The sequence below is a fragment of the Vanacampus margaritifer genome, chromosome 9 (genome assembly GCF_051991255.1).
Source record: "Vanacampus margaritifer isolate UIUO_Vmar chromosome 9, RoL_Vmar_1.0, whole genome shotgun sequence".
NCBI lineage: Eukaryota > Metazoa > Chordata > Actinopteri > Syngnathiformes > Syngnathidae > Vanacampus > Vanacampus margaritifer.
This window is the reverse complement of record NC_135440.1, coordinates 13,384,413-13,399,560: the sequence shown is the minus strand read 5'-3', so window position 1 is coordinate 13,399,560 and position 15,148 is coordinate 13,384,413. Positions and strand designations below refer to the sequence as shown.

At 37.7% G+C, this 15,148-nt stretch overlaps 1 protein-coding gene across 1 annotated transcript in view; it reads left to right on the top strand.

The window, feature by feature from the left end:
- cdkal1 (CDK5 regulatory subunit associated protein 1-like 1) overlaps positions 1 to 15,148 on the top strand; it is a 222,241-nt gene that overhangs the window by 52,334 nt on the left and 154,759 nt on the right. The window contains exon 5 of the mRNA XM_077575695.1: positions 10,105 to 10,201. Within this exon, the coding sequence (XP_077431821.1) occupies positions 10,105 to 10,201 (97 nt within the window). The remainder of the gene's footprint in view (positions 1 to 10,104; positions 10,202 to 15,148) is intronic.

Below are 15,148 nucleotides of genomic sequence, written 5' to 3'. Positions count from 1 at the left end.
TTGATTTTGACTTTTGAGGTCTGCACAATAAATGTTCTTCATTTACAGTACATTAGAAGAATAGATCTTATTTTTATTTGTTTCAATTTAGCTTTGCTTCTAGACACACATATACAGTTGCTGTTATACACAATGTGAATTTAAGGAATAAACACTCAATTACAAAAAACAGAAACCCAATTGTTCGTTCGTTTCATTGTCATATTCTTATTGTAAACCCTTGCTTCGGGTCCCTGGGATTAAAGTGAAACAAAAAATTTAGCTAGCGCGGTTTATAGTCAGGTACGCCTTATAGTCCAGAAATTACTGTAATTGTTTGGCTTTTTAGTTATGACAACATTGGCATTTTATCTTTGTGTGAGCTGAGAAAAAAAGTGATTTTCCAAGATTGTTGATGCATCACAGGTCACTGAGCATGTGCCATTCCACTTTAACAAACGCTCGTATGTAATAATTCATGATCTTGAAACCAATCATGGTTGTTTATGCTTGAACTAACTTTGCATCGACTCATTCAACCAAAAATGCCCTTTCACCTCTGTCAGCCTGGTAAGGATTTGTAGTTATCTCCACTTAGGGATCAACACACACACACACACACACGCCTTTGGACTCACTCTGGCATGTCTTGTAAAGACGCAGGAGGTACTGGTAATGGCATGGATTTTTACATAAATGCTTACACACTTTTTTTGGGCTTCTTTGGGGGTAGCTTTAGCTCACCCAGTGACCTCACCTGTTTAATCTGACAAATGCTGACATTTAAATATACAGGTTAAGGACTGGTATTTAAATACATTTCCTTGGTCAACCAGTTTGGTCTCGGGAGGATACCAATGTGGTTCATTTAGGATTTGGAGAATCATTCGCGGTTACAACCCCATTGTTTGATGTTGAATATTTAATTCTGTGTTGTGCTTGTTTTCCCATGCTCAAATGTCTTCTTATACTTTTCTCTCCACAGTTGTTATTTCAAACCTCAGCCTCAGGCTGTGGGGTCCATATGGTAGTCTCCAGAACTCAAACCTGGCAGGATTCACTTCTCTTGTTTCTTACATTGACTGAGCGAGTATTACATTTTTGTGAATATTGCTATCTGAATGCTCATGTGGGCAGTGCACCCTTTTCTTTCCTTTTCCGTTCTTTCTTATTTTTTCTTTCCCGCGTCATCTGTTTTTATTGACCAAGTATGCATTTTTTCCCAAAATGTACTGTTTTATGAATTTTTTTTTTTGTCCCTCCTTTTTGACAATTTACCACAATCTATCACTTGTTGGAGGAAAGACCATGCAAATTTGCCATAAAATAGACATTACAGATTTATTGATCACACAGCAGATTGGTGGGAATATGTAAAACACAGATTCAAGTCAGTCCTTTATTGACTGCAATAGTGCTAAATTTGAATAACAGCAAAACAAACACAACTATATGAGACTAAAGCTCTAATAGTTTATACTGTAAAACATTTTAATTGCATAAAAAATTCTCAAAGACTAATCATTCAGAAGTCTTCGTTTGAAACCTTAATTGATGTTCATCTATTTTTTAGATGGCCTTTTGTTTTACAACATGAATAAAATGTTTAATTTAAAAATCATTACTGTCTATAAAATGATCATGAAGTGCTGGACTGCCCTTTTTAAACAGACGTGTATATCTATATATATATATATTTTTTTACTGCATTACTTTTGGGCTATAGACGTGGATTGTGCTTTGTGCCAACAGTATGATGCGGAATTCAACCAGTTGTTTTGGTATTCCAGCAACCAGTAATCGATACTTTTCTGCCAACACCCATCATCTCGTGCGTTTATCTTTTTTTCAGTATTTTGAGTGAATGACTGATTTTATGTCATTGTAAGGCCTGGCTATTAGAAAAATCACACACATGGCTGCAAGACTTTGGCCTTTATGTGAACAACCTGCTGTCACATAGTTTCCGCCACCTTGGTGTGCTTGCCAGCCTCCAAATGATTCAGTGCGCCAGTGCCAGATATAGTACAAGGTTTGCCAGATCATTAAGAAAACCAGCACCTGGTGCCAGTTTAACAGCAATCACTGACTGTTGCTCCTGATTTATTCTTGTATATTTTCTTAATACTGTAGAAGCTATAAAATTGAACGTCCATGTTTATAACACAAACAAAACTATTGAACATATTTTTCCAAAACATTCACCTTTTCTCTCGACAAGTCATTATAGCCACTACACATTCTGCCAATTTGTTGCCCAGGTGTTGGAGAGAAAATAAATTCCAGATGCTTCTTTCAAATCTCTCACATCTCTCAATCATAACCCTCCTTCTCACTTCCTCTGTGCTGTCTTCCTCTTCATTCCTTTTATGCCAGTGGTTCTTAACCTTGTTGGAGGTACTGAACCCCACCTGTTTCCTATGCGCATTCACCCAACCCTTCTTTATTGGAAAAATATATAAATATTTTTTTCTGTCAAATACATGACATAGGTTTAGAGTTTACTGGTGAACAAAATGAACAAAGACAGTAGCGTTTTCAAGTGTTTCTTTAGTTTTGCTAGTTGTGCATCCTTCACCAAAAAGAGAATCAATCAGTTTTGCTTTATTACACATGCAATATTGTTTGTTTAGAAAAAAAAAATCTCCCAAACAGACTTGATACATAATACTTTTTGTTCTGTTTAACCAACACACCGACTCTTTGTGATGTACAAATGTTTCTGCCCCCAGTTTTATCTTATTAAAGGAAAGTCCAACTTATTTTATAATTACATGTATTTCAGCATTGTTTTCTAAAAAAACTACATTATGACCCCACGAAATTAAGTGGGTCATAAACAGCTTTTATTGATCTAGCTTGTAGTGGAATCCCGTAGGCGAAGAGTTTGTCAGGCGTTTTAGTTTGTAAACTTATTCCCCCTAGAGAAACTATAATCTTTATATATGGGACAGTGTGTTTTTCTCTACATTTATCATCTATTCTGTCAATCACTGATGATTCATCTCTTGCTGCTGGAAAACAGACACAAAACAAATCTTGAAACATGAATAAAACGTTACAGAAATAGACATATAGCTAAAGAAAAAGTAAGTACCGTACACATATTTGAGTGAGTAACAGGATCCCTCGTGGCATTGAAATTGGGGCAATGACAAAGCTTTAGATGGCGAAGCCAGCAAAGTTTGTTACAATGTCAAAAGTAGTATAAGTAAAAGACAAAATGTGACTCTTGCCCTTTTTTACTTGTATTGCACACTTACACACACCAGCTCATATCTTAATTACTGAGGCTTGATGGGTACTTAACCTTGCCTCTCGCTGCTTACGCTAATGCAGAGAGGTCAGGAGTGTGCTGATTGGCTGGCTCACTGTCAACTTAGCCAGAAACGACTGTCGGAGTGCAAATGAGCGGATGAGCTAGGAGATGAGACACAGGCGCAAGGACAAGGAAAAGGAGAGACATTTAAAAAGCAAAGAAAAAATACTTAAATATGAAATACAGTGTACACTGTATTCTAAAGTTTTTGGGATATGGAAGACACACACACTGGAAGACTCACTGTTTTATTGTTATTAATATAATATATATATATATATTTTTTTTACCATAGCATTTAAATGGTCAGTTAGAAGCTTTACACATTTTGCAGAGGTCATTTTGACATCTTTAGGCAAACTTAAGGGGCTTACCATCTCACTCTCATTCCTGCCCCAAACATCACTTTACCACCTCCATGCTGGTGCTGTGCCCCTGTTGGGACCTGGTGGGCGCCTATTCACCATCCAGAATGCCATCCATCTTGACCATTCAAACTAGTTAGGCATTCATCAATAAATAGAATTCCTTGAAAAATGGTCTAGGCCCGCTGCAAACATTTCTCCTTGTGGGACTTATAAATATAATTTATGGATGGCTTAAACACTTTGGATCGAGACATTCTAAGACCAGCTATACAAGCAGCTTCAAATTCCTGCTTTATGCTTCCAGTGGCTTATGAACAGCTGCTTTTTTTTTTTTAATGTGAAACACATTGGCTGACAGAACATTTCCCTAAGACGCCTTTCTCGGAACAAACCTGTTTGCTTTCTGAATGACACTCGCTTGTTTTAACAGTATGAAATGTTAAATTCGAAATTGACAGTATACTATTTCATGATTTTCATCAGTAAAAATACCCTGTCTTCTTGTAAAGAGAAACAAGTAGACGTTGAAAACATCAAACTTGAATTTGGACTACCGTAATATCAATATAAACGTTACATATTCTGTGTCGAAAGAGATATGGAGTTGGTAAGAAAGAAGCATACATACCATGATTTAGCATAGCACAGTATGTGCTCCGTTGTTTTTAGTATGAACTTTTGAAAAAAAAAAATGTTGATAGTTGAACCACCAAATCCATAACAGAAGACTTGTCGATTCTTTCAAATTTAATATAGGTTCTTATGAAAAGGGAAATTAATAGATCATTTTCAGCATTAAAGCAACACTAAATAGGATTTTAACCTTCAATTTATGTTTTCATAATTCTGCTGATGAAACATTGATTTACAGCTAGATTAATGAAACCTTTGTCATGGGTCTGTATCATTTTTACTGGCTTTGAGGTGGATGGTGGGAACTCTGCCAACCACAAAAAAACTACAAACGTGCAGTCTGCTTTACGGCATACGTCCTTTCCCCAGTCGTTCCAGACGGAAGTCGAGTGAAACACTTACGCGCGATTACTGTTATCATGCTAAAGCTAAAAAACACCCCAAGAAATTAAGATTTTTGTCTGAGGCAACAATAATAATGATGATAAAAAGCCTACCTGGATGTGGTTAAAAGCACAGTACAGGATTGCACTCTGGCCAGGCGAAAGACGGGGGATTTCCAAACGACGCTGCCATTGCGGGGACTGCTCTTTTTAGTAGGTAGATTTCCATGCTCAAATAAAAAATAATTATGCTAATGTTAGCTTTTGGAAAATTACGTGGTAGCAATAAATAGCCATCAGCTTGATAGTTCGCCTTTCCACACTGACCCGACCAGCCACGCCAAACTCAAAATGTGTGTTCTTTCTTGTTTACGAATGCTTGTGAATGCATCGCGAGAAAGGAGGTAGGGGTGAGAGCCCAGCCGTTTGTGTGTAATATTGGACGTCTGGATTTCACGATGATATGGGCTTGGCCTCATGGGAAATGTGGTTCTTTCAAGGGAAATTCAAGTGAAAACAATACTGTTTTTGTCCAAAGGTGCCGCCATAATCAATGAAAACCAAATGCTCATTTGTGCTACTTTAAACTGATGACTTCGCAAAACATTTTTACTATGAATAAGAATTTACAGCTAAAAAACGATCTTGATATTTGAACATTCACAACTCTTATGCAAGTTTAAAAAGTATTTAACTACTATGAAATGATACTACTCACTCTTGCTGAACGTATTTTTCAAGAAAGTTTTGGTCAAATTACAAACTGTAAACTTTGGAGCTTACACGACAGAAGTAACATATGGTTGGCTCGGTGCATGATGAACTCATGTGGTTCCCCACTAGGTAGGTATTCCTAAATGGTTGAGGCGTGTCAGACAGCCGGATGAGTCATTGAAAGGGCATAACTCATATACACAAACTCTTCTTAAGAAAAAAACAGCAACAGCAAAAATAAACATGTCAGGAGGGTGCTTGTTTGAGCTTTTAGCAAGCCGTCATTTTTGTATCAGTAGATTCCTTTCAGATGTTTGGCTTTTTCACTTTAGATTTTCTTAAAGCATAGGCGAATCTTCTATATAGGTCATGCACTATGCTTTTGCCTTGAGTGGTTCAACATTGTATTTACAGTAAGGGCTTATCTAAGTCAACCTGATCAATTGAGTTAGACATTTAGTCTGGTCTAATTTGACTGATTCACTGTGTCCACTCAGCTGTTAAAAACCAGTATGTACAGCATATCCCTCCTTACCATACATACATACTGTACGTACCACAGAGGTCATACATCTATGCATAGGCTGTTACATCGCCAGCCGTGATTCTTAGTATGTGCTTGTACAGTATGTTTAAGGCATGTGGTTTGTTAATACCATGTGTGGGTGCGCATGGATGCGTGTGGTCTTCAGGCAATGGAGAGCAGCAACACAAAGTTGACGGGGGCTGAAGACGTTCAGGGCGCAATGCCAAGGAAATAGGCCTGTCTGCACACAAACACTCGCATAGAAGCACGCACACACACCTTGTCTTGTGATCTTCTGGGACATCTGCTCTGGCCTGGGTCACTGGCAGTGAATGCTTGGTTGGGCTCAAAAGTATCACCACGGCAACTGCATGGCATAAACCCATTCCGGCTCATCCCATTCAGGAACGGTATGCGTGGAGACTGGCCTGTTCCCCTCGAGGTGATTGACAATGATTCTGGTGCTGCCTGCTTACTCGCTGTGTCAGGGATGTCTATGGGAAGGGAGCAAGTATCGTATTATAAGAATGTTTGGCACGTTTTGGCAGGAGATGGTGTGAATTATGCAGACGTATCTCTACTGTGTGTGTGATGAGAGAGTGAGTCCTTCATGACGAGCATTGTCAAGAGAACAAGCTACTCGGCTACAGCTACATTGTTTACTGTCAGGCTTTCCTCGCTTCAGTAAGCATTTCACTTTCTTCTAGTCACCATTTTGTAATTAAAGTGGAAGCTCCAGATATGAACAGCCCCGAGGTTGTACATTTGGGGAACCAACCCAAATGAGTTTAAAGTGTCTCAACATTTCATGTTGTAGTTGTTCAGATAACATCAATGATACAAATGTGCTATAATGTGATATTGAGGATAGAATGAAAGAGCAGTGCCTTTTAAGCAAAATCATTCCAAGGAGTACAGTCAAGCTTTATGCCTTTCAAAAGTCAACAAATAACTCAAAAGCGCATATTTCAAGGACTCGTTTATTTCAGTCCACATGAAAAGAAGAGCAAACACTAAATAGCTGATAACCTTTTGGCAAGAACTTTCTGGAGCGTATACCAAAAGTGTTTTGTGTGTGTGTGTGTCTTTTTAGTATTGGCTTAGCCCAGCATGAAATAACCGTTACATGTGACAACCGGATACATAGAGACCTCTTGGCAACACAATGGGACAAACTACTACAAACGACATGTAAAACCGTCACAATGTAATAGAGATGTAACGATATCCAAACATCACGTTACGATATTGTCACGATATGAAGCTCACAATATTGTGGGAAGGTTGGTGATTTTAAAAAATAAATAAAAATAGGTCACAATATTGTAAAAAGAAAAGAAAAAAAGAGCTCATACTAAAAAAAAAAAAAAGCACACGATTGTGCTTTTTTACATAACAGCAATGCATATAAACCACCTACAGTTTCTAATAAAACTTAATATTGAGGCACAAATGGAAATCAACTTGACTTTTTTTAACAGTTGTGCTGCGTTTAATATCGTGACCTGACGACAATATTGTGGCAGTTTTAGTATCGCGATATCACGACATTGCCGTTATCGTTACATCTCTACTTTGTAAAGCCAGTTACTGGCGAGGAGGACTTAACTCTGTTAGCTCTTTTTGGTTATCGGCAGAGGTGGGCATTTTACAAAATTTTGCTGGTCCGTCATTCGTCAGTGCCCTGGGCACTCTTCCGTCATCGTCGGCCCGCCATTTTTTTTAAGCCACACCAAACTGTTATCGTCAGTCCATCGATCCATTGTTTTTTTTTTAACCACGTTTCCATCATCATCTGTCACCACAATTTTAAGACCAATGGTCAGAGTTCCGTCAGTACTGTCCGTCAGTCCGTCATTTGTCGGTCAGGGGTCTGTCAATGACAGACTGACGATTATGCTGATGGATGAAAACCCTCTTCCGACATTTCTAAGTCTGTCATAAAAAAATAAATAAAAATGTTGTCGCTATTTGTCAGAAAAATGTCAATAGTGACAGAATGCCCACCTCTTGTTATCGGTAATCGGTATTTATGGAAATATCGTGCATCTCTAATTTACGTATGATACTACATATATTACTACAGTAATTTCTGGACTTTAAGCCGCTACTTTTTTCATTTTCATTCTACCCCGCGGCTAATACAAAGGTGCGGCCTATCCTTCAGATCACAAGGGGGCACACTATAAACGAAGCGCACGAGCGTCAAGCATAGCAAAACAAAACCAAGTGAGCCCAAATGCAGTAGGAGAGACAGAACGAGAGCGAGACAATTTGCGCCCTTATTATGGAAAAGAAAGTTGCCGGACCCCGGTGCGATAATATTAAAACACCTGTGGCTTACAGTCAGCTGCGGCTTATATGTGTAACAAACTCGATTATTCCCTAAATTTAGCTAGCACGGCTTATAGTTAGGTGCGCCTTATAGTCCAGAAATTACTGTACATATAGACACGATGTATGCTAAAATCTTTTCATTTTTTCTAGTTCCATTGAGCATAGTGAATATGTAGTATTACAAAACTTATCCATTTGTTTAAATGTTGGGAGCTGTTCAGTGTTGAACTTTTTATTTTCCTGTCTATAAAAATATGACTTACTCAAAATATATTTTGCACGGTTAATACTGTTATTGATGATGACCTCAGTTAATGATGGCCCATTGAACAGATATTTTACGTTTTCATTACTTTCAATGAAAAAAAAAAACGTCTTTAAAAAATTTGAGGTTAACTAGTGTCACGGAACAAACTGCTCAACCTTGGATGTTAGAATGTAATTTAGAAAAAAAAAAAACCCTTATGCATATATGGCTGTCTGCTCAGTTTTATCATCCAGCAGCCAGAGTGCCCTTCATATCAGTCAGCCTTCCTCAATGGAGGAGGAAAATAAGAAAGCAGTGGTTTTGATGTGAGCTTTACACTTTGTGCACAGCTCAAGATCAATAGAAGCTAGATCCAGAATAGTGTCTTTGTTTTCACGTGCTTCAGTTTTTTTTCCCCCTGCTAAGCATGTCTTACAAGCATTTTTAATGTGCAGAAATAGATAATACACTGTAAGTTGAAATAGAAGAGATGCTAAAATGAACCTAACTACAACACGACAATCATCTCTTATGGACATTTACTTTCATCCACTGTGCTTTTGCACGTTACTGCTCTGAACTGGATTGTTTGTCGTCTTTCAGCATGTTCTTTTTTTTTCTTTTCTCGCTACACTCGCACACCCACCTCCTCCACCTCACTATCTTTGTTTTGCTGAAGAATACAAACACGCTGTGAACCAAAACACAACTGACAGTTTGCATCCAGTTTTATTGCTCCTCCTCCTCCGTCCTCTTAATTCCTCCCTCACATTCATGCACCCCCCCCCTCCCTTCATCCCTCACTTCATCCCTCCCTTTCTACTTCCAGCTGTCAGGAGGCTTCATTATTAAAGATTCATGGTGGAGTCTGGGCAGCGCCTCCAAAAGCTTTTGTCAGACAGACCGAGTGTCTCAAATCTTACTGCCACTAACTGGAGGTGACATGGAAACACTCCCACAAATCCCCCCGCCCCGTCCCACCTTCTTCCCCATTGAGTTGTGGGCAAAATTGTTTTTACATTTAGTCTTGTAATATTTTCTACTACAGGAAAACAAAACAAAAACAGCAACAACAAAAAACTTTAGGTTACGTTGCTGAGGGATGGGTACCTTTCACATTTGAACCGGTTTCGTCACGATTCCTGGGTTTACAAATTTTCGCTACTTTTTTGTGTATTTGCTTAAAGTAATAAATGTTTATTTATTCAATAATGAGTACAACTCAAATCGGTCCGTACCAAAAAAAGTACCGACTTTGGTACCCATCCCTAATTTTGCTATCCTTTTTTATATTCCTATTCCAAAATGTGTCCTTGTTGCAGGAAACTAACACTGACAGGTGAAGGTCTTTAAGGCATTTTGTTAACCATTTGAATGAGAAGATTAGTGACTCAGAATTTCCCTTTCAAGCTCAATTCTTGGTGAAGTGTGTCGACGGGCCCAGTTATTTATGACCTCTATTTACATGTGCTTATTAGTTAGAATGAAACCTTGTCAAATTGTGAATATGCCAATGATGTTGAAGGTTGTGGTTGAATTTCTTGCTCAACTGGAATTTTGTGAAGAAAAGAATAAAATATATTTCCATTTTTTTTCAGAAAAGCACAGGAGCAACAGAAGAAGGTGGTGGTAGCCGGCTGTGTTTCGCAGGCCCAACCTCGAATGGACTATCTCAAAGGGCTCAGCATCATAGGGGTACGTGTGTTAGACTTTGATGTCCATTTGGCGAGAGAACATGAGTTTAAAGTAAGACTCATAATGTGAACACAGCTTTTAAAGTACCATATTTTTCTTCCAGAATTTTTTCATAATGACATTTACTCAAGTATGACTTGTATATAAGGTACATGTATTAAACTTAGAGCTCAAACTGATCAACAAAATCCCTGTTCCGAATCGTGGTGACTTTATTTGCAAATACTTTTTTGCATGGTGGTAATGCACCAAAAGTGTTTGCCAACAGCCAACAAAGAGTAGAAGAAGAAATGGAAGCAGAAGTAGAGTACAAGGTATGGGCTGTGTCTGAATGTCCACTCATATCTCGTAAACCCATCATTCACTATATGGTCCTGCAATATATAGTAGCCTACTATATAGGCTCCTGCGCTCTATTTTTGGTGCACTCTAAATGATCAAACGGCAAATTTGAACAATACTAAGAGATTCTGAACCAGTCAGAGAGTAGCGGTGTGCGGGAACGGGGATTTTGAATGCAAGTCTGAGCCTTTAGTCTCAGTTAATAAATAATATAAATAAATTGCCTAAAAAAAAAAAAGCGACTTATACTCCGGAGCATCTTAGTCTTAAAAATACGGTGAATAAAGAGTATTTTGGTTGACTTTTCTGTTATATATGCCCACTAAAGGTATCACAGACCATTTTTACCTGTCATTCACCTGGCTGGTGGCATACTGAGTCTGGTCTGGTCCACTCGGGCCCCCCTGCTGTTTAGTGAATCAATAGCACTCCCCAGAAGACCATTACCACTGAAATAAATATGGATGGGCAATAGAAAATAGGGCAAATGTATGAGAATAAGTATTGAAAGAAATATGATGGAAAGAAACGCAAATACATACGAAACTGTATTTTAAATAAAGTAGCTACAAAAAGTCATCTTATGTCCTGTTAAAATGACGAAAAAATGAGACGTAGATGAATCATTTTTGTTTCTATCTTTTATTGTGAACTGTAACAAAATACACAGATTTAGTTTTAAAGAATAAAAAACAAAACAAATAATATAGTTGCATTAAATTAATACATCCTCTTTTAACTAGGATGTAGCTGTGTACTGAACTGACCAACCGTGTCAAAAATGCTATATCATTAATTAATTAATTAATTAATCCCAAATGGAAGTTACAATTTCAGTACTGAAAACCACTTTCTTGACATTTCTTAGGGTGTTATTATATGAAAGCACGACAGTTAACTTTTTTTCTTCTGAATATCAAAATTATTTATTTGAAAGATGTATGAAGACAAACAGTCCTGACAAAGAATCAATAATAATATCCATAACAATATTAATAATTAATGGAATGACTTAGTTATATCTACTTATAACTCGTTTTGTTTCTCATTTCTGCCCATTCATGTATTAGGTTGATGTATGCTTACATTATCCTGACGATCTGAATGGAATTGCAGGTTTCAACCTCTGAAAAGCAAACACTGGAATAGATAACATACTGTTTCATTAGATTGATTGATGCAAATTTAAGACAGCAGATCATTCATTCCACCCAGTGTAGAATGATTAGTAATATACTACTATACGTAGTATGTAGTGCATAACCACACTAAAGAATCAGAGCAGTTTAAGCTAAATTCCACAGATGTCACATTTAGAAGATTTTGCATTAATGTACCGATAATGCTAATAATGCAGAATTACTATTACAAAGACATATTTACTGGCAAATCACACAGAAGAGCTTGCGTTTTAATATCGAAGCCAGTATTGCAGCACTATTATGTTTTCCCCTAACTTTTATTTTCCCTTTTGGTTCATTAGGTGTCCCAAAGATTACTAAATGTATTCCAACAATCTTCTGTGACTGTCATGAAAAGACTACATAACTAATTATGGTAGACAAAGTACACTATTTAGTTGAGCTCATCCAAATAATCTCATGAGGAAATTGTTATTTCTCTCCCTATCTGAGGTGCAAACAGATATATTTTACACAAAACAAATAACTACGGTAATCTTTTAAGCATTCCTTTTTTTATCTCCTTGCTCGGAAGGAGGCTATAATTACTTTAAAGTTGAATCATAAACCTCATCAAGGGACTTTAAATGACTTTAAAGTGGAATTGAATTGCTGAAGTTAATGAAATAAATCAATTTGTTGCAATTGTCAGTAAATCAAGCAACCTCATGTCCAGTCGTGATTACTGTCACTTTCAAAAATATTGTTTGGGAGCGGCTCAAACTTGACATTACATGTCCATCACCATGAATAATGCAGTTCCATTTAAGTAAACACGGCACTATGTAAGATAATTACATTCAAATCATATTCAAGTGGCATGTACTGTATGTATAATATAATTACATTCAGATAAACAAGCTTGTGTGCGCGTATGCCTTCAGGGCGCGGCAGAAACAGCTGGGAAGTTTACCACTGCTGTGCTTTCTATTGTCACGAATAGATTGGATTTTGCATTGATACCGACACACGTGCGCACACAAACGGACAGACAGCAACCCGCCGCACATGCATGAAGGGGCACATATGGTAACAATCACATAACCAAGGCGCACGCAAACTTCTTTCATGTGCCCTGTTATCAAAACACACAACAGTAGTGACAGTTGGTGGTATATGAAAATCAGATTCAAATTACCAGTCGTGAATTTTTGTTTAGTGAATCCTCTTAACGGCTACGTGGGGGGTGCTTAAGAGTGCTTTTGAAATTCATTCACTCCTGTTCACATGAGCAGCGTGATTATGTGCCTTGTTTGTTTTGTTGTTTTGCTTTCAGAAGTTGCTGTGAAACGAATGACAGCGTAACCGTGTGCGAGGTGTACACGGAGTCACGCGAGCCCACAGTGTTTCACGTCTCTGAACCAGACATGTCACATCCTTTATCTAAGATGCATCACACATCTCCACGCACACAAACAGCGGCTCGGGCTTAGTAATCAGAGAATTACAGTGTGTAAGCAATTGTTGTAAACAAGAGATGCATACACATCAACCCCCTCAGCGCACATCTTTTTGTACTGCTTGCATGTTCTTTGTTCTTGTCTTTATATTTGTCTAACAAATTGTGCACATTTCACACCGCCATCTACTGTTATTATATTTTACAAGATAATCAAAAGGGAATCTCACTTAAAAAAAAACAAAATAGAATAAAAAAAAAAAGTTTTAACTACGGTATTTTGTACTTCTTTTCAGAATTGGCTAATTATACTGTGGGTTTTTGTTGTTGTTCTTATCAGAATCAGATTTATTGGCCAAGTATGTAAACTAGTGGTGCAACGGATCACAAAAGTCACGGAATGGATCAGCAAAAAAAAGAATAAAGATAAATACAGGGATGTGTTTTGTCCGCTAATTCGCGGAATTCCGCTTTTTTTATCTCCCCCCAAAAAAAAAAAATCTGATTTTTTTTATTTTATTTTATTTTATTTAATTTTTTTTAGTAGTTCATTGTGTATGCACATGAGTCCGACAGATAACATCTTTTGCTATAACAAAGACATTTGTGGTATGCTCTAATATGAGTTACTTTTCATTTGGTCATGATACAATTATTTGTTCATGAAATTTGAACTCTTCAACATTATTTATGTGTTAACTTAGTAATCACATTAGTTAGATATGATGATATTCTCAGTGATAGTTTTTAAAAGCAAAGGCAGTCCAATGTTTTTGAATGTGACTGATTTTGAGTTGACTAAAACTGCCATTTTATATGGGATAGTTCAATATACATTGAAAATTTATGCTGTTGTTTTGTCTATTTCTTACTTTCTTAAAGTACTTAAAAACACGGAAAACCCATGAGCTCCTTGTCCCCCCACCAGGGCACTGCCCTGGACCTAGCTGGGTGCCAGCGGCCCCCAGACCCCCGGCTAAATTTTCAGATAATTTCACTTTGGTCAAATCACATCTCTGTAAATAGTACTAGGCGTCATTTATTTTCAGCTTCCTTGACATGCCTGAGTGGTGTCGACTGTGAATGCTCGCTTTGTTTTTGTTTTTTTTCCCACCAACCAAGCCGTTGATCCGCTGCACCACTAATGTAAACATACAAAACAAATTTGTCTTTGTCACTATCAGTCCAAGAAACACGAAAAATAACAATGACCAATGGAGGGAGACAGAACAGGAAGCCTGATGGTTCGCTAATTAGTGCCCCCGACTTTCTTAGATTGGGGGGAAAAAAAGAAAACATGAGAAAAGAGGGAGGGAAAAAACATTGCATGTTTGAAATAAAGTTTATCTATCCATCCATTTTCAACATCGCTTATGCTGTTCAGAGTCGGAGGTGCTGGAGCCTATCCCAGCTAAACCAAGTTTAGTTACAGTAAATATTTGTATGAAATGTGACTGTACAGTATGTATGTATGACATTAAATATCAGTCCATCAAATGACATTCAGTAATTATGAAACTGAACGTGCCTTCTTGTGTCAAGTGATGCTATATTTTTATTCCACCAGGCAAACTAGTTTGTTGCGTGACGTTCGTAATCTCAACACGTCCCATGTCAGTCTGCTCATAAACCGAGGACCCCCATAATTATTTCCAAGCTGTCAGCGATCCACACAAAATGGGTCACGACCCACCAGTTGAGAATCACAGGTCTAGAATGTCCTCTGTTGTCATCATACTTTGTTGTTGAGTCCAATCTCTTAATACCAAATGTAGCTACTACAATGCACATTGCTACCTGATAACAATCACAGGATGGCTTATTGCCACAGACCGGGATTTATATAGCAGCATTCCAAGTGTTTAATAGCCACTTTAAAACCCGAGCCATCACTCTCTCGCATACGTTTTTACAGGTGGAAAGTAAATGTACTGTTTAATGGTATCACCTCAAACATTGATAGGAACTCACTATTCCCCACTAGCAGTTCATTGCCATATCTGCAATATATCCAAGCAATGCTGC